Here is a 20602-nt window from a genome sequence, read left to right as displayed (position 1 = left end):
TTTTGTAGGGGTTTTTGTAATACATGTTTACTACTTCTTCCGTTTCATTTTAATTGTCATTTTAGATTTGACTATACAGATTAAGAAAACATTTAATTTTATATATTTACTAAATAGAAAATCATTACCAATCCACCTAATCACATTTCAACCAACAGAAAAATAAATTAGAGTATAAAGTCAATAAATTTTGCATCAAAATTATAAAATGATACTTATTTTAAAACAAAATTTTTACTTTATAACGACTGCTAAAGTGAAAGGGAATGAATAAATCATCGAGACTTTTTTTTTTTTAGCTTCCGGCCTTCCAATACCTAGACACGACATTGTCTTTTTACCTTTTCTCTAAAGAACTAATTTTGTTTTTTTTTTTCACAAATAACCCCTTCATTAATTCTGTTTTTACTTTATTTTTCCTTCTTTTACTTTATCAGGAACATTTTTAGTAAGGTTAGTCACTAATCTGAATTTTCATCTATATAATCACATACTCAGTTAATTTGGGTATAGGCCCAAAAGAGCCCGTATCATCCAAGCCGGCCTCATCGAATTGTGTAACACTCGGATTACCGCCACGTGCAACGATGTTGCACATGATAAAGGATGAATGGTCATCACATGCTAAAGCGTAAATAGCTTGGTTGGCTGTGCGACCGGGAGAAAAAGAGACCGGACGAATTTGAAGCCCACGTGCTTCCTGGTCCATTCTCTATCGCCGTTTTATGGCCTACCATTACCATCTTTTTTTCTTTACCTTTTAAAACTACTACTAGATTTTGATCCACGCTTAGAAACACGAAATTTATTTCTTAAAAAAAATTATAAGAAACCAAATTTTGTAATTATAAAATTATGTGTTTAAAATTTGTAATTTATAATACATTTATTATTATGTTGACGTGACATGTTTCTATACGATATAATCGCTCATTCTGGTGATCCGTATATAAACCATCACTATTTAAGAATCCGATAAATTTTGGGTTAAATCCAAAACCTGTTAATAACCTATCACCTGGCACTGATTGACTCGTGAAAACTAAGATATATCCAATAATATATAAAAAGCATTAAATTAAATAAACTATTTAATTTATAATTTTTATTTTAAAATTTTATTACTATAAATCATTAAAAATACAAAAAACCAAAATATATTGATAGGTTTTCATTATTGATAATTTATTATAAATTTATCTTTTTAATTTTAATGGAAAGGATCACACCAAGAAACAATAAAAATTTGTTTATTGAAATCATTACTATTTTGGTCATTAGATTTATGAGACACAAATAGAGAAGATAATATGTCGGTATAATATATTTATATGAATTAGTATAATAGAGTTATGTATGTATAAAAATTTGGTATAACAAAAATATAATATAGATGGTAAAAGTGATGTATGTATAGTTAGAGAGCATTAAATTGTTAGTATAATTAGAGAAATAATAGAAAATATAAGGTAGGACCAAAAATTTAATTGGTTAATGAATAGGTCCAACAATCTTTTGTAAGTAGATTTTTTAGGACTCGTTCCCTTTCAATAGTATTGATTATTAATTAATCACATGTATGAATGTTTACATTTGGATGACATAACACAATTATTTCACTAATCAATAATCGATAATCCACGGTCTGATTAACTGCAGTCTTGATATTTTATATTTTCAAACGTAAAGAGATGTGTTGTAAAAAGTTTAAGAGGCCCAACCGTTGTTAAGTTTTATATTAGTGGATCTTGGTTTACTTTTTAAGGTTATAAAATTTATTTTTGTTCTTTAAATTAATTTGAAAACAAAAAGTGAACTTTTAAATGTATAATGTTATATTATGATACCAACGTTGTGGTCGTTAAATGTCATTAATTTTAAAAAAGCACATTTGGGGAAGCAGATTGGTCAAATCCTTGGTGGTTTTCAAACATGATTTCGATTTTTTTCGGTTCTCTGTTAGTATAGTACATTATTTCTATCTATTTTGCTTATTTTATTTTAATTAAAAAATGTTCATTAAATTGCAGGGTATACTTAAAATTAAGAAAAATTGTTTTGTATAACATTTTTTAAATTTTTGTCAAAAAAGTAAAATTTATTAAAAAATAAAAATACATTTACATCATTGGATTAACTAATCTAGATTTAGGGTTTAGAGTTAAAAAACGAGGATTCGAGGATATGTTTTAAAATTTTTAAAATCAAAATTTTTAAAATAAAAAGGAGGTATTTTGGTATTTTTTTATTGATAACTATTTTTATAACAAAAAATTAAAATAACTATCTGAGAGAATTTTTCTAAAATTAACCATAAATAAATATGAAATTGGTGATACACCTCCGAAAAATGAGAAAAATAAATAAATCTGAAATTGGTGACACACCTCAAAAAAAGAATGAAAATATAGTCCGACATAATAAATCTGCATTTCTTATATATGGAAAACAAAATGGGACCATGTGATTAAATAAAATGGGGAAATAAGGAAGGGAGATTAATAAGTGGCTTTGGCGGGATGTCATTGTTTCTTAATTAATCCTTATCTTTTACTTAAAACCCCAAATACTACACACACTGTTGTGTTTTGTGAGACTGTAATCAAATCATCTCCATCTGATATTTCACCAACACTTGTCAATTAATCAACCCTAAAACCTAATCTCCTCCTCCTCCTCCTCCTCTTTTCCCCTAAATCTCTAGATCCGTAATGCAGCTTAATCCCACATATCCTTATTACCATATCCCAATTTCAAATTCACACACTTTTTAATATTATTATTATTCTCAGTGGGAAAAGCTGGAGAAGAAGAGACATCGTGGTTGAAGAGATTCTCCATTGGTGGGCGTTATTGCTTGCTTCCGACATAAGTACTCCCCTTCAGATCCGGACATAAGGTGACTCATCTATCTTCTCATTAATGCACAACTAACCATTCTTTTTCTTATTAGTTTCGTTTCCAAATCTGGTCATAAGAGTCATGTTCTGGTCAGTGTTCTTAGCATTTTTCTCGCAGTTGAATCGGATCTCTTTGCTCTCAGTTTTTGAGTTTCAAGTTGACTAAAGTTTGGGGCTTTGCTTTGGATCTGAGGATTTAGCTTAGCAATTGGCACTTTTAGATTTTGTTTTTGTTTCCTTTCTTGGAATTGAGGAAATACCCTCCTCAATAGTTTCAGAACGCTTGATTTTAATATATCCCTTTGTTGGAAAGATTCAATTTAGCTTCTGGTTGAACAGCTGATGTGACTTGGATCTAAGCTTGTACTAGATGATGGTCTCATTGTTCTGTTTCTAATCTCTTTGATCATTTTGTCTCTGCTATGCTTGTTCTTCGATGTAATTACAATGGCTGTAACCGGATGAACACGGAATATTAAGAAAATTGAGTTCCTTGCTTATGTGTGTTTCAGGTGAGGAGGCTGTTTTGATATTTTCTCTAGTAATGTCGAGACTTGCGAAATGGAAGCTGGAGAAAGCCAAAGTCAAAGTGGTCTTTCGCTTGCAGTTTCACGCTACTCATGTAAGTCAGAATAACACACTCAGATACATGTTGATGGTGTGTGTCATTTGGAGAATAACACAATCAGATAAATTGGTTTGTTTTATTTTTATTAAAAGGTTCCACAAGCAGGATGGGACAAGCTGTTCATATCTTTCATCCCTGCTGACTCTCTAAAAGCCACAGCAAAGACAACAAAAGCACTTGTCAGAAATGGGACTTGCAAGTGGGGTGATCCCATTTACGAAACTACAAGGCTGCTTCAGGATACAAGGACCAAGCAATTCGATGAAAAACTGTATAAGATTGTTGTGGCTATGGTACTTTCTTTTTTCCCATTTTTCTTGTCTGATTTTTCTGACTCGTAGTTTTGGATTTTAATTTGTGCTTCCCTTCTTATGAGATCAGGGTACTTCTAGATCTAGTATACTCGGAGAAGCTATGATCAACCTTGCTGAATATGCTGACGCCTTAAAGCCTTTTGCGGTAGCATTGCCCTTGCAAGGCTGTGATTCAGGAGCTATCTTACATGTATGGAACATTTAGTATCTTTTCTCTATTGATTCAGGAGCTATCTTACCTCTTAACCTTAGAGATTGATTGATCAACTTTCTGTTGTTATTTTTCAGGTCACTGTACAGCTGTTAACTTCAAAAACAGGTTTTAGAGAGTTTGAACAGCAGAGAGAACTCAGGGAAAGGGGACCGTCCACCACCCCTGACCATAGCAGTCCTGACGAATCCTCTCGTTCCAGAACTTCCCCTTCTGATGAGTCTTTTAGTCATGTTGATAAGGTCACAATATGCTGCTAAATAATATATTTATATGTCTGTAGTATTATTCTCACCAATTTATAGGAAAATTTTATCACACAACTAGTTTTGGGTGTGAGGATGTTGAAACAACTTATATTGTCAATACTTTTATGCAGACAAACATAAGAGGGCGTTTCAGAGAGAAGTTCCGAGATGATTCTTTAGTGGAAGAAGCTGTGAGGCCAAATGACCCTGATTCATCACTGGGATTCGATGTCTCTTCAAACACATCAGGAAGCCTAAATGCAGACAAACATGACATATCCAGCACAAATGAAATTGACAGCCTCAAAAGTATGGTATCTGGAGATCTGAGCGGACTTGCTCAGAGCCCTCAGACAGAGAAAGACGCTCGCGAGTGGCACAATGGCTGGGGTTCAGAGTTTCTTAATAAAAACAGCGATTTGGGCAATGCCATAGAAGAGAACATTAAGCTTAAAGGCTTCGTGGAGGATATGGATTCATCCATTAATGAGATTAAGACTGAAGTGAACTCGTTGCAGTGCCATGCAGATGATATAGGTTCCAAAGCTCAAGAGTTTTCTCAAATACTTATCTCAGAGATCAGTTCTGGGGATCGGTTGGTCAGAGAAGTATCTTTGTTGAAGTCAGAGTGCTTAAAATTAAAAGAAGAGATGGAGAGGTTACGCAACGTCAAAACACATGTTGGATATAACAGCAAAGACCAAGACAATGTTTCCCACAACCTACAGCTAAGATGGCTGCAGGGTCTTTCAGTTGTAGAGGATAACATCAGAGAAATTCAAAACAAAGTTTGCTATAGCTACCATGACAGGGACTTACGCTTGTTCCTCTCAGACTTTGACTCTCTGCTCGGAGTTCTACTGGATTTTAAAAGGCAGATTAGCACAGAGAAAACCACCACCTCAGCGGAGAAAAATGAGAGAGGCATATCAGGTTCTCAGTTGGACACTGAGATTTATCAACCAGAGCTTGATCCCCTTCAGTATCTCGGTATGCCTGATCTTACATCTCGTGAACCCAATTCAGCAGATTCTGCAAATGCCATGAGAGACAAAATACTCGAGCTTGTGCGAGGGCTGGACGAGTCTAAAGCTGAACGTGATAGCCTTACCAAGAAAATGGATCAGATGGAGTGCTATTACGAATCTCTGGTCCAGGAGCTCGAGGAAACTCAAAGGCAGTTGCTAGTAGAGTTACAGAATCTAAGGACTGAGCATTCCACGTGCATCTATAGTATCACTGGCGCTAATGCTGAGATGGAAACGTTGCGCCAAGATGTGAATGAGCAAGCACTCAGATTTTCTGAGGAGAAGAAAACTTTGGTTTCTCTGAATGAAGAACTTGATAAACGAGCTGTGGCTGCAGAGGCAGCACTTAAAAGGGCGCGGTTAAATTATTCTATTGCTGTCAACCATTTGCAGAAGGATCTTGAATTGCTTTCCTCTCAGGTTGTATCTATGTTTGAGACCAATGAAAACCTCATCAAGCAAGCTTTTCCAGACCCTGGTGATTCAAAGCCTGTGAAACAGGACACTCGTGATGAGTTTACTCGTGATGTAAAACTCACACAGTTTCAAAATGAGAAGAAGGGGATGAAGGAACGGCCCTTAAAGGGTGATATTCTTCTGGAAAATTTGCAGAGATCTCTTCAAGTGCAAGAAAGCCTATATCAAAAGGTTGAAGAAGAACTTTATGAGATGCACTCAAGGAACTTATATCTGGAAGTATTCTCAAAAATTCTACAGGAGACTTACCTTCAAGCAAGTGTCGACATTAGACTCATGAAAGGGAAAATTGATGAACTTGGATGGCAGCTTGAGCTTTCAACAGAGGCCAAGGAAATGTTGAAGCAGAGGCTGGATATTACGTTGGACGAGGTCTTCTCTCTGAATGAGGAGAAAACCACATGCATTGCCAAATGGAATGCTGTAGCTTTTCAGAATCAAAGTTTAGAGGCAAATCTGCAGAATGTTACTCGTGAAAACTTCATCCTACTGCAAAAGATTGATGAACTGGAATCTGTAGTGTTGGAGTCCAAGAATTGGAAAAACAGTTATGAGAGATGCATTTGTGAGAAAAAAGAGCTCACAGAGCTTGTGGAGAAAGAAGCGCTTGAAAAAGTTAATCTTCAGAAACGGTTTGCTACTGTGCAGGCTGAGTTTGATGATCTTCAGAAGGACGTTGGCAGTCTGAAGGACAAGCTGATGAAAACATTAGGTTGCTACAGTGAAAAGCTCATTTCCTTGCCTCTGTGGGAAGGGGGAGTGGATATTGATTTGGAGTCCCCTGATTTAGCAGAGCAGCTTGAAAAATTCTTGCGTAAGATATGTGAAAAAATTCTTGTACTTACGAAAGAAAATAAAGATCTGGTGCAGGAGAAATCCAAGACAGAGTCTTATTTGAGGGCTGCAGAGTCTGACATTACTGAGCTCAAGCAGACGCATGAGAATAGTACACAATGTTTGGTTGCTAAACTTGAATGTTCCACTGCCCTCCTCGAGAAACTTCAGATGCAAACTGAGTCTATCATGGACAGAATGAAGGTCATTACCGAAGCTGAACAAAACTATGAGAGCTGTTACACCGACTTTGTTTCTCGCCTTGATTATTTTGAGAATGAAGTGCGTCTACTCGTGGCTAAGAATGAGGCGCTTGGCCAAGAGATCTCAGTACTAAGCTCTGTAACTGTTGAACATGGAAGAACCAAGCTGCTTGTGGAAGAACTAGCTGAAGAGAAAAAAGGTCTTCTGGTTTCTCTTCTGGATAAATCTCAGGAAACCTTGGGTCTTGTGCGTGAGCTTGAGAATGTAAGGACAACGTTTGAGCAAGAGTTGAGACTTGAAAAAAGCTCAAGGCAGGAACTAGAAACAAAAATGCAAGATCTTACTTCTAAATTTCTGAGCTTTGATGAGCAAAGCTCTGAGTTAGTCCATCTGAAGCAAAAGGTTTCGGATTTGGAGTTGGAGAAGGCAAATCACACTCATCTTTTGTCAGGATATGAGACATCTCTGAGAAGCTTGAATCGTGATTCATCGTATATTTCCGATCTAGAATCTCAGTTACATGCAATGATGGAATTTTCAGTAGCAGCAGATATCCAGATCCTTTGCACAAGATCTGAGTGGGAGAGTTATGCTGAGGAGAAGCACAAGGAACATTTTGAGGTACTGACTGCACTCAATGGCTCTCGTAATGTAGAAGCTCAGTGTATGGATAATAATATAAAGCTATTGACAGATCTCGACTCTGTAAAATCAGAATTGAAAATTGAGAGAAGTTTGAGAGACAAATTAGAGAGCAGAATCGAAGAACTTGCGTCTGAGTTAGATGAAAAGCACCTGCTATTGGATAACTTGGATTTGCAGAAGAAACTTTTGGAGAAGATGGTAGCTGAAATGGAATCTGAAAAGTCCTCTCAGAGTTTGGAGTATGATAGAAACGCTCATCAAGAGTCTTCTTTTATTGAAGAACTGTTTCAGTGTCTAATAGCTGGAGATGTTCACCATGTTGTTACAAAAAACCAGTGTGAGACCTACGTTAATGACCTTGCAGAACAACTTAGCTGCTGCTCTAAGAGCCATCTTGAGTTTCAAAAGAGGCACGCTGATATGGAGTCTGCCCTCAACCATTGTCTAGTGAACGAGAAGCGGTATAGGGAAGAAAACAATCAACTACTGATTAGTCTCGAAGTCTTGAAGTCTGAGCTAGAGGCTTCCATGGCTACAAGCAGAGCTCTTACTGATAGAAATGATGAAATGTCAGTTGAGATTGAAGAGTACACAAATAGGGATGAGAATGCAGAAAGAAGTTACTCTGAGAGAAGCCTATGTGCTAATGAGGTTGAACAATTGAAATCTTTGTTGGTTGAGCATGAAGAAGAAATAGAAAAACTGATGGTGTTAAAGGCTGAGGCGGAAATAACAGTCGAGGTACTGAAAGATAATCTAGCTGAGCTGTGTGGAAAAGGTGCCAGAGAGATTGAGAAACTGCAAAATAGGTGTGGTGATCTCACTCAGAAGCTCTCTGAGCAGATTCTGAAAACAGAAGAGTTCAAAAGCTTGTCCATCCATCTGAAAGAGCTCAAGGACAACGCTGAAGCTGAATGCACTCGCGCCCGTGAAAAGACGGACTACCAAGCCCCTCTAACTCCACAGCAGGAGTCGTTGAGAATCATTTTCATCAAAGAACAGTACGAAACCAAGCTGCAGGAGCTTCAGCATCAACTGACCATGTCCAAGAAGCATAGCGAAGGAATTCTGATGAAATTACAAGACTTCATTGATGAGAATGAAGCAAGGAAGAAGGCAGAATCCAGCTATTTAAAGAGAACCAAAGAGCTGGAAGATAAAATATTGGAACTGGAGGCTGACATGCAATCTGTTATAAACGATAGACGTGAGAAGACAACAGCTTATGACATGATGAAGGCTGAGCTGGATTGTTCGTTGCTTAGCCTCGAGTGCTGCAAGGAAGAAAAACAGAGGCTTGAAGATTTTCTGCAAGAGGAGAGACTGAAAATGTCTAAAGAGCTAGAATCAATGAGAGAATTAGTACAACGTTCCAGCTCTCGTAAACATATACCGATGGAAGATGGTGTAACGGAGTTGGCTGACAAAGATATAATTGCAAGCCCCAGACCGAAATTTCAGGTAAACGTCTGTTAGGTCTCCGTTTGGTTTAGCATTTATCAGCAAGTTATTTCATTCTTGTCATGGACCTCATGTGAAAAATAGTTTTGCTTCCTAGCTTTCATGTTAACAATCCGGTGCACCTTCTTTATGAAAAGCTATGCATAACTAATTGACTTGATTAATCAAATTAGAAATGACTAGGTTACTACAATGTTTTCTGTAAATATCATTAAAGTTGGATTGAAGCGTTTTATTGTCCATCAGGGTGCTTATAATATTTATATACCTTTTAACTATGTTTATTGTTCATCAGGGTGCTATTCAATCGAGGGGTGTAAAGGAAAACGGAGACCAATCACCTTCCAGAGAAGCAATGGCACTGGACAACACTGAAGAAAGCCTAGCTTTGATCAATGATAACTTTAGGGCAGAGACTTTAAGGTCTAGCTTGGATCACTTAAACAATGAGGTAATGTTGCATTGTTGTTTAAAATGTCTTAGGGGGTGGAGTCAAAATAATTGAAGAGATAGATAGCACTAGCTTAGTATTAGGATTTGATGGCAATCTTGAATCAGAAATGTATACTAGGAAGCCATTTTTTTATGTTAGAGCCTGCTGAATCCTTTTTGGTCTTCTTTACAGCTAGAACGGATGAAGAATGAGAATCTACTTGAATCTCAAGATGATAATGATTCAGACACCAGATTCCCGGGTTTGGAACAAGAGCTGATGCAGTTGCGTCAGGTGCGGAAGCTTACCATTTACAGATTGTAATATATTGAAGCATGTGTGTCCACAAGTCTTATGATCGTCTTTTCTACAGGCAAAAGAAGAACTTCAAAGTATATTCCCTCTATCTCACGAGAATCACAGCTGCGGGAACGCATTGGAAAGGGTTCTTGCTCTGGAAATAGAACTTGCTGAAGCATTACGTGGAAAGCAAAAACAGTCAACCATCCATTTTCAGAGGTACATGGTCCTGCAGGAACTAGAAAGAACTATACTAAACACTGAACTTACACCCTTTTTTTTTGCCTGAAATTGCAGCTCTTTCTTGAAGCAACACACAGATGACGAAGCAATCTTCCAGAGTTTCAGAGACATAAACGATCTAATCGAGGAAATGCTGGCGACCAAAGGGCGATATGCATCTATCGAGACAGAGCTCAAGGAGATGCATGACCGTTACTCTCAGCTAAGCCTCAAGTTTGCAGAGGTTGAAGGAGAGAGACAAAAGCTGATGTTGACTCTGAAGAACGTAAGAGCGTCCAAGAAAGGAACGGGATTAAACCGTTCATCTTCAGCAACTCTTGGTGAACATTAATGCACAGATGATGATACTATGTATGTATATATGTCCCCAAGGATGTTGAATAATAAGTCCAAGTTCTAACAGTGGTCTCTCAAGTTATAGATAGCTTAATATAAAATGTTCTTTAATTCAAACATATGGTGTTCTCAAAGTGATGTCTTCTCTGTATTGTACAGAAACCCAACTTGTTCAACTCAGAGAATCAAACCGTAATTTTCAATTACTAGAAAACTCCTGTTATGTTTTGTCTTTCAAAATGTTTGTTCTGCACGTATTGTATATATATAAAAAAGCAATCATCCTTCAAGAATTGTAGTACATTTTCTTGAGCCATTTTTGATAAACAATGAAGAAAAGATGAAAAATAAATTATCAACCACACAAATGTAAACAAGTTCTGTAATGAAGATCCTTTGTTTTTTTTTTTCCATGTCTATGCCAATAAGGGAACTTCTCAGCTGAGCATCAATCACCCAGTGCTATATATTATCATGAAGGATAAAATCTCTATATGATCCAATTTACTTGCAGCTACAAAATGGTGCATGCGCAACGATTCTTCATGGGAGGATCATTCTGCAGTTTTTCTGTGTAACAGATGAAAGTAAACATATAATGAGATGATATGTCCCAAAGGATCTCTGATGAAAGTTTGGAATCTGAATACCATATTAATAAGCGACTAGAGAATCAAATGAAACCTACTATTAGATGATGATAAAGAAAAAAAGTAAATGAAACAATTACCACTCTTTTTGTCTAAAGTAGGAGGGCGAAGAACAACATGCATAGTGATGATCATTCCTGGAAGTTCACCAACGGGAAGCCTTGATTCAGCAAGTGTCCTGTTGTTGTCCAGTATCTTCCCCGCATTGATGAGCTTCAAATCATTTACAGTCTTTGGAATGTTTTCTAAGTCTGGTCAAAACAGAGATAAATAACACTTGAAAATTGCAGTTCTAACACAACCTTAAGTAGTAGAGTATCATTCCAAACAAGGCCATGGTTACCAAACATCTAAACCATGAAAACAATAAACCAACCTTTTATCTGTTAAATTCTCAAACTTTACAAAGCTCTCAGTACCTAAACTTAGGCAAATAAAAGCGTTCGGTATACATTAAATCATTACAGGAACAAGAATCAAAGAAGATGAACTTCTTAGCAAATCAAATTTCAATGATGGAAAGGCAGAAACAAGAATCAAAGAATATGAAGTTTTTTTTTAAGAAACATATGTTACCTTTAGGCCATTGAGAGATGATCTTCTCTTTGAGAGAAGAAACAGTCATAGATTGATTGTACTTGGAGGGACCTATGTCAGTGCCATCAGCGAGTCTAAACTTGAGCTCTATCCAATCTTCACCTGCCATTTCTCTATTTCCCCCACCAAAACCCCCAAATACAAAAAAAAGATTCAAAAGTCTTCACCTTTTCTCTCTCTGGGGAATATCATCGAACACAAGACATGCTTTTTCGCCAATCCAACCAAAATACCAAAACCCAAATCAAGTTTTGTTGAAAACTTCAAAACCCAGTTGCTGAAACAGACGCGCCAAGAGGGATTGCCTGCAAAAAGAAACAGACTTTAATCCTCTTTTTGACGGTTTCTGAAGAAGAACAGATTCAATTATAATTGAAAGGTTTTCGATTAAGAAAAAAATGAAAGAGAAAGAAGATGAAGATGAAGATGAAGATGAAGAAGAAAAGAAGAGAGACGCTTTGGGTTGCAAGGCTGTGTCTTTGAGCAGCACAGATTTTAATTTGTCAAGTGAGATTCTTCTTTATTTTGACTTTTCTACCCTTCTCTTAATCTCTCACAATTATGCTGACTTTTTCTTTTAATTATCAAGAAATTTTGTCTAATTAACCTTAGATTGTTTGATGGTGATATATATTGACGATATGAGAATATAGTTTTTTTATATGTATAATGCAAATATGATTAGGCCTAAACTCTGGCCATGTTGTACTATATCAAAAATGTACTAGTGGATTTCTCAATTATTTGATTTATGTTAAATGGGTATTGATACTCTTCTTGACATTCTTTTAAAAAAGAAAGATATTGGGCTTATTTGTGGGTTCCCTCCATGTCATCTCTCAATTATTTTATAGCATTTTGTTCCTTTAAATACTTTGGGCATATATGCCAAATTTTATATGTGATTTGTAACAAGGGGGTAGTCCTGGCATTTAGGAATGGTTAGAAAATGGCAGCCACCAACAATATAAGCCTAACTACTTAACTAATTTAAAGATGGGAGTATTTAATAACCTAATGCTAACTCATAAATACGACAACAGTTCACGAAAGACCTAAAAATTTTTTTGTCACAAATATAGATTCTAAAAATAAAAATGACCAAAATAGACTTAAATTTTTAATCAAAAAAGTAAATATACACTTATACCCCTAGGATTAATTAATCTAGACATTAGAGTTTGGAGTTAAGGGGTGGAGTTTAGGGTTTAGGGTTTAGAATTTAGGGTTTAGGGTTTAGAGCTGGAGAGTGGGATTCTGGAGATAGGATTTCAAATTAAAAAAAATTTAAAATTTTTGAAATAAAAAATGTTATTTTTGTCATTTTAGTTTTTTGGATCTATTTTTGTGACAAAAACTAAAAAGGTCCATTTGAGAGGATTGTCGGTAGTTTATTGTTATTCTTTTCTTTATGTGGAGTTTAAACATTCAAGATATCTCTTCTACATAAGCTGAGTTGTGATTCTTCTGAAAATTGTAATCATTTACGTTTAGCACTATAGACAAGGAATTCTAGTGATCTAGATATGAAATTAAGTGGTATTCTTAATGAATTTTGATGAAATGCTTCTAAACATTTGGTCCGGGAAATGTTACCCAAGTATAACTATGTTTTTCAAGTAGTGAAGCCAAATGTAATTATGTAAACCAACCTGCAAATGATAAAATTTGGTATAATCGGTTTGTTCAAATAATGCGAGAATACAAAACCGATGCAACATAATTTGATTCCGGTTAGATTCGGTTAAATTTTCAAATGTTCGCCAACCAAATACTATAAGTTATGAAGGAAAATTCGTTCGTGCATTCCACGAAACACCAATACATCTCTTGAATGAAATAAATAACAGCCTAGTGATGTTTAGATAATACTAGGGCCGGGATGTGATGTTTTTTTTCAAAATATACTTTCTTTTGCAACCATTTTTTTGGTTTGTTCACTATGACTTCGATGGTTTTTCAATTGGATCATCCTTTTGAAGTGATATCGAGATTAAGGGTGGGCATTTCGGTTTAACTACAGGTTTGGTTTGGATTTGGTTTGGTTTGGGCTATTTGGATCTAAGAAAACTTGAACCAAAATCAACCCAAATTAATATGGTTTGGTTTATGTTCAGTTTGGTTAGGTTTTAATTTCTGTTTGGTTTGTGTTCGGTTCGGTTTTAGTTTGGTTTGGTTTGTTTTTGGTTGGGTTTTATTTGGTTTTATTTGTATTTTTCAGTTCAACTGAGTTGATTTTTTTAGTTTTGTTCTAGTTCAATTAAAAAAATATGATTTATAAAAACATAAATAAATCACCATTTGATACTATATCATTATTTACTTCATATTTCTCACTCAGTCATTGTTTACCAATATGGATCATTTATTTTGGAGAATATCCCCGAAATGGAGGATCATTATTTTGCTTGGATTCTCTGGTATATATGGAAAGGTAGAAACAACAAAGTTTTTAGCAATTTGGATATGGACCCGATAGATACTCTCAGATTGGCAGAAACTGAATCGTTACTTTGGGCGGAAGCACAAAACTCTCAGACTCAGGGTATGTACCGCACCCAAGTTCATGTACCTTTGACAATCATGAGTATACCAGGTAGATGGTGTTTTACGGACGGATCTTGGAAAAATGAGGATAGATATTCAGGGGAAGGATGATATAGTACTCTGGAAGGTTACGATGGACTAATGGGAACAAGGAATACGAGAACGAGTCAGTCGCCACTACACTCAGAGATAGAGGCTCTCATATGGGCAATGGAATGTATGAAGAATCTTAGACAGTTTTGTGTTACTTTTGAAACATATTGTGCTCAATTGGTGAAGATGGTTTCGGAACCAGAAGAGTGGCCAGCCTTTGCAAGCTATTTGGAAGACATAAACTTTTTGAAAAGAAGTTTCAGCTGACAAAAAAAAAAATATTATCTTCAAACCTAGTATAAATAACATAAAATAACCTTTCCGTTTTGATGTTAATGTATGAAATTCATATTTTTCTATTTTATTTTTAGTTGTGTTTATTCTATTCATTTAAAAGTAAAATGTATAAAATTATGGTTAACTATTTTAAATCTTAATATTATTAATATATTTAATTAATCTAATTAAAAAATACTTCGGTTTTTCGGTTTGGTTCGGTTTAAAACCAAACCGAACCATTTATATTGATAAAATCTTGAACCAAATGGGTTAGACATATACCTTGGGTTCGGTTTGGATCGGTTTGGGTTCGTTTGGGTCGGGTTTGTTTGGTTTGGTTTTTTTGCCCACTTAGTATCATTGATTCTTAGGCATCAAGTACTATCCGGCTTATGTTTGTTGATTTTTCCTGTTTTTAGTTTTATCTTTTTGGTCTAATTTTTAGTTTTATCTTACTCTTGTTCTTTCGATAATTGTTGCATTATTACTGGTTTTGTGTATGTATTGTAAATTTTGTTTAGGTCAACTTTTCATTTGGTTTGTTGAAATTTTGTGGGACAATATTACAGTATTTGGTATATATATATATTTCGTCCATTCCTCATTTTGGTTTGATACCAAAATTAAAAAAATTTCTCTTGAATATTAATTTATGGGGATAAAAGTTCTTTCGCGTTAGATAAAGATAAAGAAAGTGCTTCCTTTTCGTCCTTAAATTTACAAAAAAAAAGTGGCTTGATGGTTGAAGCTTTTGCTTGAAGCTCTACAATGGTAATGATTTTTGTGGAAACTAAGATTTACATATGTTAAACTCTGTTGGTAGGCCAGTTTTGCTGACATATATACTCTAGTATGCCAGTTTTGCTGACATATATACTCTTGTGGGGGATAAGGTTTTGCTAAATTTTGTTCTCAGTCTAGGAGTTCTATAGCAGGTTAGAAATTTTGGAGTCATATGGTTTTATGCAAGTCACTGTTCTTATTTTATGGTGAGTTAAGGAAGTTGAACTCATGCTTCGTTTTCATTACAGTCATGTACTACATCTACACAAGCAATGCGGCAGGTCGAGAGAGCTAACTTAGATTCCTTTTGAGAATAGGCAGAAACACATTTGGCCTTGGTCCTGCATTTATACGGGTTACGTAAGTTTGTATTTGTTTAGAAGTTTACATAATCTTCTATCTTATTTGGTCTCTGTTCAATGAGATTAACACTAATTAACATTAAGCTTCTTCACAAGATTACAAACACTTTTGTTTTCTAATAAAACTTGAAACACTGAATTTCTTACCTAAAGAGAGGGTAACGACGATTCTGATAGTTGGAGTTGATTCTAAACAGTTCTGGTATATGTTCAGAGACTATATACGCAGTGTCTTTCCACCAAGAAGCTTCAACCTGTCACATGAAGCCTTTTCTTAGCTCGTGTAGCCGTCTGTCCAGCTCATAAGGACACTCCTTGAAATTCGTTTCACACTAACAGTTCTATCAGAGAAGACAACATGTTCAGAGACTATAAAAGCGGTGTCTTTCCACAAAGAAGCTTCAGCCTTCTATTACACGAAGCCTTTTCCTAGCGTCTTCCAATGCAGTATGCAGCTCTTTTCAGTATCAACAAACGGATCTGAAAATTATATCCTACAGAAGTTAGAATAAAGATCTGGATAGAAAAGTTTTAAGATACCTGAGATTAAATTATCTCCCGAAGAGTGAAAATAACAATTTGGATATAAGAAATTGAATTTCTAAGAAAATTAAAGCATGATTTTGTTTCTAAAATCCGAAGACAATGAGTCTACACGACGGCTTTAGTTTTAAACTAAGAATGATCAAACACATGTAAAAAATAAACTTAATCAACAAACCGATTCAGAATTATATCTCTAATAGGCTATTCTTTCAGCACCCCCGTGGTTATGTTTCCAACTTCAATCACCTTCAATCATCCCCGTGGTTATGTTTTCATGTTTAGAGATTTGATATCTTCAATAGGTGTCATCTTCTTATCATGAGTATCTACTTTGAAAGAAAGAAGCACAATTAGACATGTCCCTTTGTAAAATGTTTGCCTAAAAGAGTAATTAATTTACCCTGTCCGAGAGCCTATCAACCTCCCTCGTGCCTGATTGAATTGCAGCAATTGCCTTATCTATCTCTCGTCACACTCTCTGTCACTTGTTCCATGGCTTCCATCTCACTATTTCCGTCACTTGCTCCATCTCAACGCCGCTTGTTCATTGTTATGCGCCTTTGCTGCGTTGTTCTCCACCGCTTACCTCCGCCGAGTGCTGCGTTTCTCTCTGTCGCTTACTCTGCCGCTTTGCCACTCACGTACTCCGCGTCTCAATTCTTCATCTTTCTTGGTTCCAGATTTTGCTTGACATTCCTGTCCCAGAACCGTAACCTAACCTCAGCGGTGGAGGAACATCTACCCAACCTCAAATCAAAAAGAAGAATTTTCGAGTTAGCCATTTCTCAGAAAATAAGTTTACTTTGTTGGTTCAACAGATCGAGAAGATGGTTTTGAGAGGAAGAAAGCTAACCTTTTTATACCTGTAGATCACCGCCTCGCAGAGGATAACTTCACATTAAAGTATAGATCGTGGCTAATGGAGTTAAGTAGATGTTTAGTGCGATGAATATGTAAGTGATTTAATTTCAATTGATGGAAAAGGAGTTCAAAGGACGCAATCGAAACCCTACAAAAGAAATCGTCACGCCGACTACAACATCTCAAGCTTTCGGACAGCAGAGAAGAAAGAACACTATGAACCCGAGGCGTAGGTCAGTAACTCTTGGGCTTAGTTAATATGAGAGAACACAGAGCCCACACACATAACACGGCCCACTTCCATGTTGTTTCTGTTAACGCGCAGCGTTTCATTTAGAGGACACGTATCAGCATAGGAATCTTCAACTTATCTAGCTGGCATCTTACGTGGCGGAACCAAGAGGGAGCGAAACACTATTATATATAAATAGATAGATATGCATTCAGGAAAGGAAAGAAAAAAGGACTTTCTCATTCACATCAAATTAAAGTAATACGAAAATTAATCACAAAAGAGATTCGTTGAAATCAAGAACCAACTTTCATTATAAGAAAAAAGGAAGATATAAAGAGAGGGTGAAGTGTCAAATGAGAATCAGAAAATGGTTTTATGGCTTTATGAGCATATGAATATGATACGTTCTTGATTCCAACGCATTAACGATATTTTCAGTCTTTCTTTTTACCTGTTTTCTTCTTCTTCTTCTGCCTCCAACATCCATAGTGTTAGGTCCTTAGGTCCACCATTATTGGAAAAACCAAAAAGAGATTCTTAACCGAACCGGCACTTCCGGTTAAGCAAAATGATCAATAGCTGAAACAATTCTTTTTTACTTCCAGGAACTGCTATAGTGTTTACATGCACATATGAAAGAGAAAAAGACAAAAATAGCACTAAATCAAGTTTTTGTTTCCAAACTATCACTCAAGGTCAAAAGTCACAAAAATAGCACTTAATGTTTTATCAAAAGTCACAAACTTAGGGTTTAGAGTTAAAGGGTGGGGTTTAGGATTTAGGGTTTAGGGTTTAGGGTTTAGAGTTGAAAAATGAGGTTTTGGGGATAAGATTTCAAATTTTGAAAAATAAAAAAATTAAAATTTTCAAAGGATAAACTTAGAAAGGTGCTATTTTGGTCATTTTAGTTTTTGAGTGCTATTTTTGTGATATAAACTTAGAAATATACTATTTTGGAGATTTGCCCCATATGAAATCAATAAAACAGTGGCCATATCTATATATTGTTACACAACTTTCTATTGCTCAAGCTTACATGCCACAGCCAAAGCTAGAAGTATACAGAATCTGTATATCATAATTGAAGAATTATACTTTTATAAAAATATCTTTTGGGAATAACACATCATAAACCTTCAAACTTTGGCTCTACACACAGATTTTCTCAGTGTCAATGCTTTTTCATATATCTATAACTTGGCAGCTAACAAGCTCAGCAGCACCCAAGTCCTTACTCGCAATAACTTTCCAAATAACAGTATCTGACTTGTTAACTGCATCACCCTTCTCCTTAAAAGAACCTGGACCCAAAACACACTTGGAGCTAGAGCTAGAGCCTGATACGTCAGGCACATCAGCTCTCAACACCGTAACGTTACGATTATGATCTCTAGTAATGAAATGAAGCTTCCCATGAAACCCAGCAAGCAAATAAGGAGACTCCGAATCCGTCATGTCATAAACAGGCACTTCCCCTATAACAACTTTCCAAGCATCTTCCTTCTGATCATAAACCTTAATCTTCCCATTCTCCATGGAACTAGAAGGATCAAAAGCATACAACTCCCCATCCACCACAACGCTCAGCTTCGTCCCCGCCTGCCTCGCGGGCCAGCCTTCACCCATCCCAGACGGCATCTCCCCCCAAAGCTCCGTCTCAGGATCATAAACCTCACCTCCAACGTCCACAAAGAAAGGCCACGAGTATAAGCTCTGAGGCACGCACAACCTGCCGTTGTAGCAAGTCATCCCCGTGGCGATGGGCTTCAGCAAGTCAGCCAAGAAGGCGTTGGGCAGCACTTGGGCCTTAGTGAAAGGCATGCTAGGGACTTGAGACCAAACGTCGGTGGTTGGATCGTAAACCTCGGCTGTCTGAAGAGGAGATAAGCCTCCACGTCCACGGTCAACGCCTCCAACGACGTAGAGCTTCTTATCCAACACTCCTGTTTTGGAGTAAGCACGGTTGGCCAGCATAGAGCTCACTTCGCTCCACGAGTTAACAATGGGATCGAATCTCCAGACGCAGCTCACGGTTTTGGACTTGGAGAGCCCTCCGAGAACGTAGAGACACCCGTCGACAGAGCCAATAGCGCATCCGCAGAAGGGCATCTGCTCGGAAGCGTCTCTTCTACCGAGCAAGCTTCTTACTATCTCACCGACTTTGAGGTTCCATAAGCTCCTTCTAGACTCCTCTTCGCAGACGATAACAGGCATTGGAGGCAGTCTCTGCCATCGGGTGGAGACAGGATCCAAAGCGTACCATAGAAGTTTATCATCTTGGCCTTTGGTCAGCACGTAGAGCCACTCCTCGGTTATACCAAGCTCTTTCCTCAGAGCATAGACCTCGGAGGTGGATACGGCTGATCTCCACCTCCGTGAGACTAACCGAACGCTCGAGTAGCAGATTCTCGGGAGCCTAGCGAGAATCTGTATAGATAGCTCATCAGGGAGGTTAGGAATCAATCTGCAGTTGTATTCTTCTTCATCGTTTAAAGAAGATAACTTTCGTCTTTTGCGAGATGAGTTTGAGGGTTCCTCGTCTCGGCTTGTTGCTTTCCTCTTGGAACAGCTCAAGCTCATTACAGAACCCATCAGAGCAATTAATCAATAGTCTCTGCAGCAAAATCAGGACTTTTCACGATTAAAAGTAACAAACTTTACAATCAAGAACACAAACCCACAAGTCCTAATTACATACTTAGTGAGAGGATTCAGAGAGGATCAAGGAGACAAAATGAATTCACCGATAAGAACCTTTAGGATCATCGTTCGAATCTAAACTTCAGAGACTTAGTAACAAAGCTGGGAGATGAGAATCTCTTACCGAAGACGAGAGAGAGATCGAGGAGTTAAGATAGAACCTTTAGATCTATCCGAACCACACGCATGTTTTCGGAATTGTCTTTTTTCGGATTGAAGATTGTGTTTTTAATTTTTATTTTGGGTTAGTTGAATCATTCGACGCACGGTTTTTTTTAAAAAAATTTAATTTGTTCTGGGGACTGTGTGTCATTTAATGGTGACCGTTGGATTGATGAGATGATGTGTAAGTGGATCGGATTTTTAGGTAATCCGGTCTGCTTCTTCTAGAAAGTCAACTAAACTTCTTCTTCCAGAGTCAACAAAAATCAACATTAGTTTTGTTGATTATCGATCAGTGAAATTAAAAATTCTTTTGTGGTGAACGAAATAACAAGCTGTTGAAGAAATGGTAGACTCTTGAATATTCTCTCTTCTTTGGTTTTTAAATTTGCATATGATATGGTTTCTTTATTTATTTGCGTTAGAATATCTTCAAAAGACACTCTATAACTTCAAATACAAAGTTTTTGGCTCTCCAAAAAGGAACTTCAAAACTTCAAATTTTTCTTTTTTTGCATTTTGGTC

The 20602-nt window shown here is 36.6% G+C and overlaps 3 protein-coding genes across 7 annotated transcripts; 1 reads left to right on the top strand and 2 right to left on the bottom strand.

Annotated features, from left to right (window-relative positions):
- Window positions 1-2574: 2574 nt before the first annotated feature.
- LOC106294253 (myosin-11) lies at window positions 2575-10468 on the top strand. Of its 2 annotated transcripts, XM_013729822.1 has the most exons (11): window positions 2575-2708; window positions 2793-2899; window positions 3413-3522; window positions 3621-3821; window positions 3910-4032; window positions 4131-4295; window positions 4433-8950; window positions 9246-9401; window positions 9576-9677; window positions 9757-9902; window positions 9981-10468. In XM_013729822.1, exons 3-11 carry the CDS (start codon window positions 3445-3447, stop codon window positions 10255-10257), a joined length of 5766 nt encoding a protein of 1921 aa, XP_013585276.1. In that variant the 5' UTR covers window positions 2575-2708; window positions 2793-2899; window positions 3413-3444; the 3' UTR covers window positions 10258-10468. The 2 variants fall into 2 exon arrangements, with proteins under 2 accessions (XP_013585276.1, XP_013585275.1); XM_013729821.1 differs by having other exon boundaries at window positions 2575-2899.
- Window positions 10469-10526: 58 nt separating this feature from the next.
- Window positions 10527-12163, bottom strand: LOC106294255 (membrane-anchored ubiquitin-fold protein 6). 2 transcript variants are annotated; one of them, XM_013729824.1, is made up of 4 exons: window positions 11965-12163; window positions 11489-11814; window positions 10993-11163; window positions 10527-10832 (listed from the first exon to the last, which is right to left on the bottom strand). In XM_013729824.1, exons 2-4 carry the CDS (start codon window positions 11616-11618, stop codon window positions 10777-10779), a joined length of 357 nt encoding a protein of 118 aa, XP_013585278.1. In that variant the 5' UTR covers window positions 11619-11814; window positions 11965-12163; the 3' UTR covers window positions 10527-10776. The 2 variants fall into 2 exon arrangements, with proteins under 2 accessions (XP_013585278.1, XP_013585277.1); XM_013729823.1 differs by having other exon boundaries at window positions 11489-12084.
- A 6021-nt stretch (window positions 12164-18184) lies between these two features.
- On the bottom strand, window positions 18185-20176 carry LOC106295629 (F-box/kelch-repeat protein At1g22040). Of its 3 annotated transcripts, none has more exons than XM_013731585.1 (2): window positions 19914-20176; window positions 18185-19829 (listed from the first exon to the last, which is right to left on the bottom strand). In XM_013731585.1, the coding sequence occupies exon 2, from the start codon at window positions 19805-19807 to the stop codon at window positions 18398-18400; it is 1410 nt and encodes a 469-aa protein (XP_013587039.1). In that variant the 5' UTR covers window positions 19808-19829; window positions 19914-20176; the 3' UTR covers window positions 18185-18397. The 3 variants fall into 3 exon arrangements, with proteins under 3 accessions (XP_013587039.1, XP_013587040.1, XP_013587038.1); XM_013731586.1 differs by having other exon boundaries at window positions 19970-20176; XM_013731584.1 differs by having other exon boundaries at window positions 20040-20176.
- Between the last annotated feature and the right edge of the window lie 426 nt (window positions 20177-20602).

This window comes from Brassica oleracea, chromosome C5 (assembly GCF_000695525.1).
Source record: "Brassica oleracea var. oleracea cultivar TO1000 chromosome C5, BOL, whole genome shotgun sequence".
In the NCBI taxonomy this organism is placed as follows: domain Eukaryota; kingdom Viridiplantae; phylum Streptophyta; class Magnoliopsida; order Brassicales; family Brassicaceae; genus Brassica; species Brassica oleracea.
The sequence above is the reverse complement of the archived record's forward strand: the minus strand, read 5'-3'. Positions and strand labels throughout refer to the sequence as shown.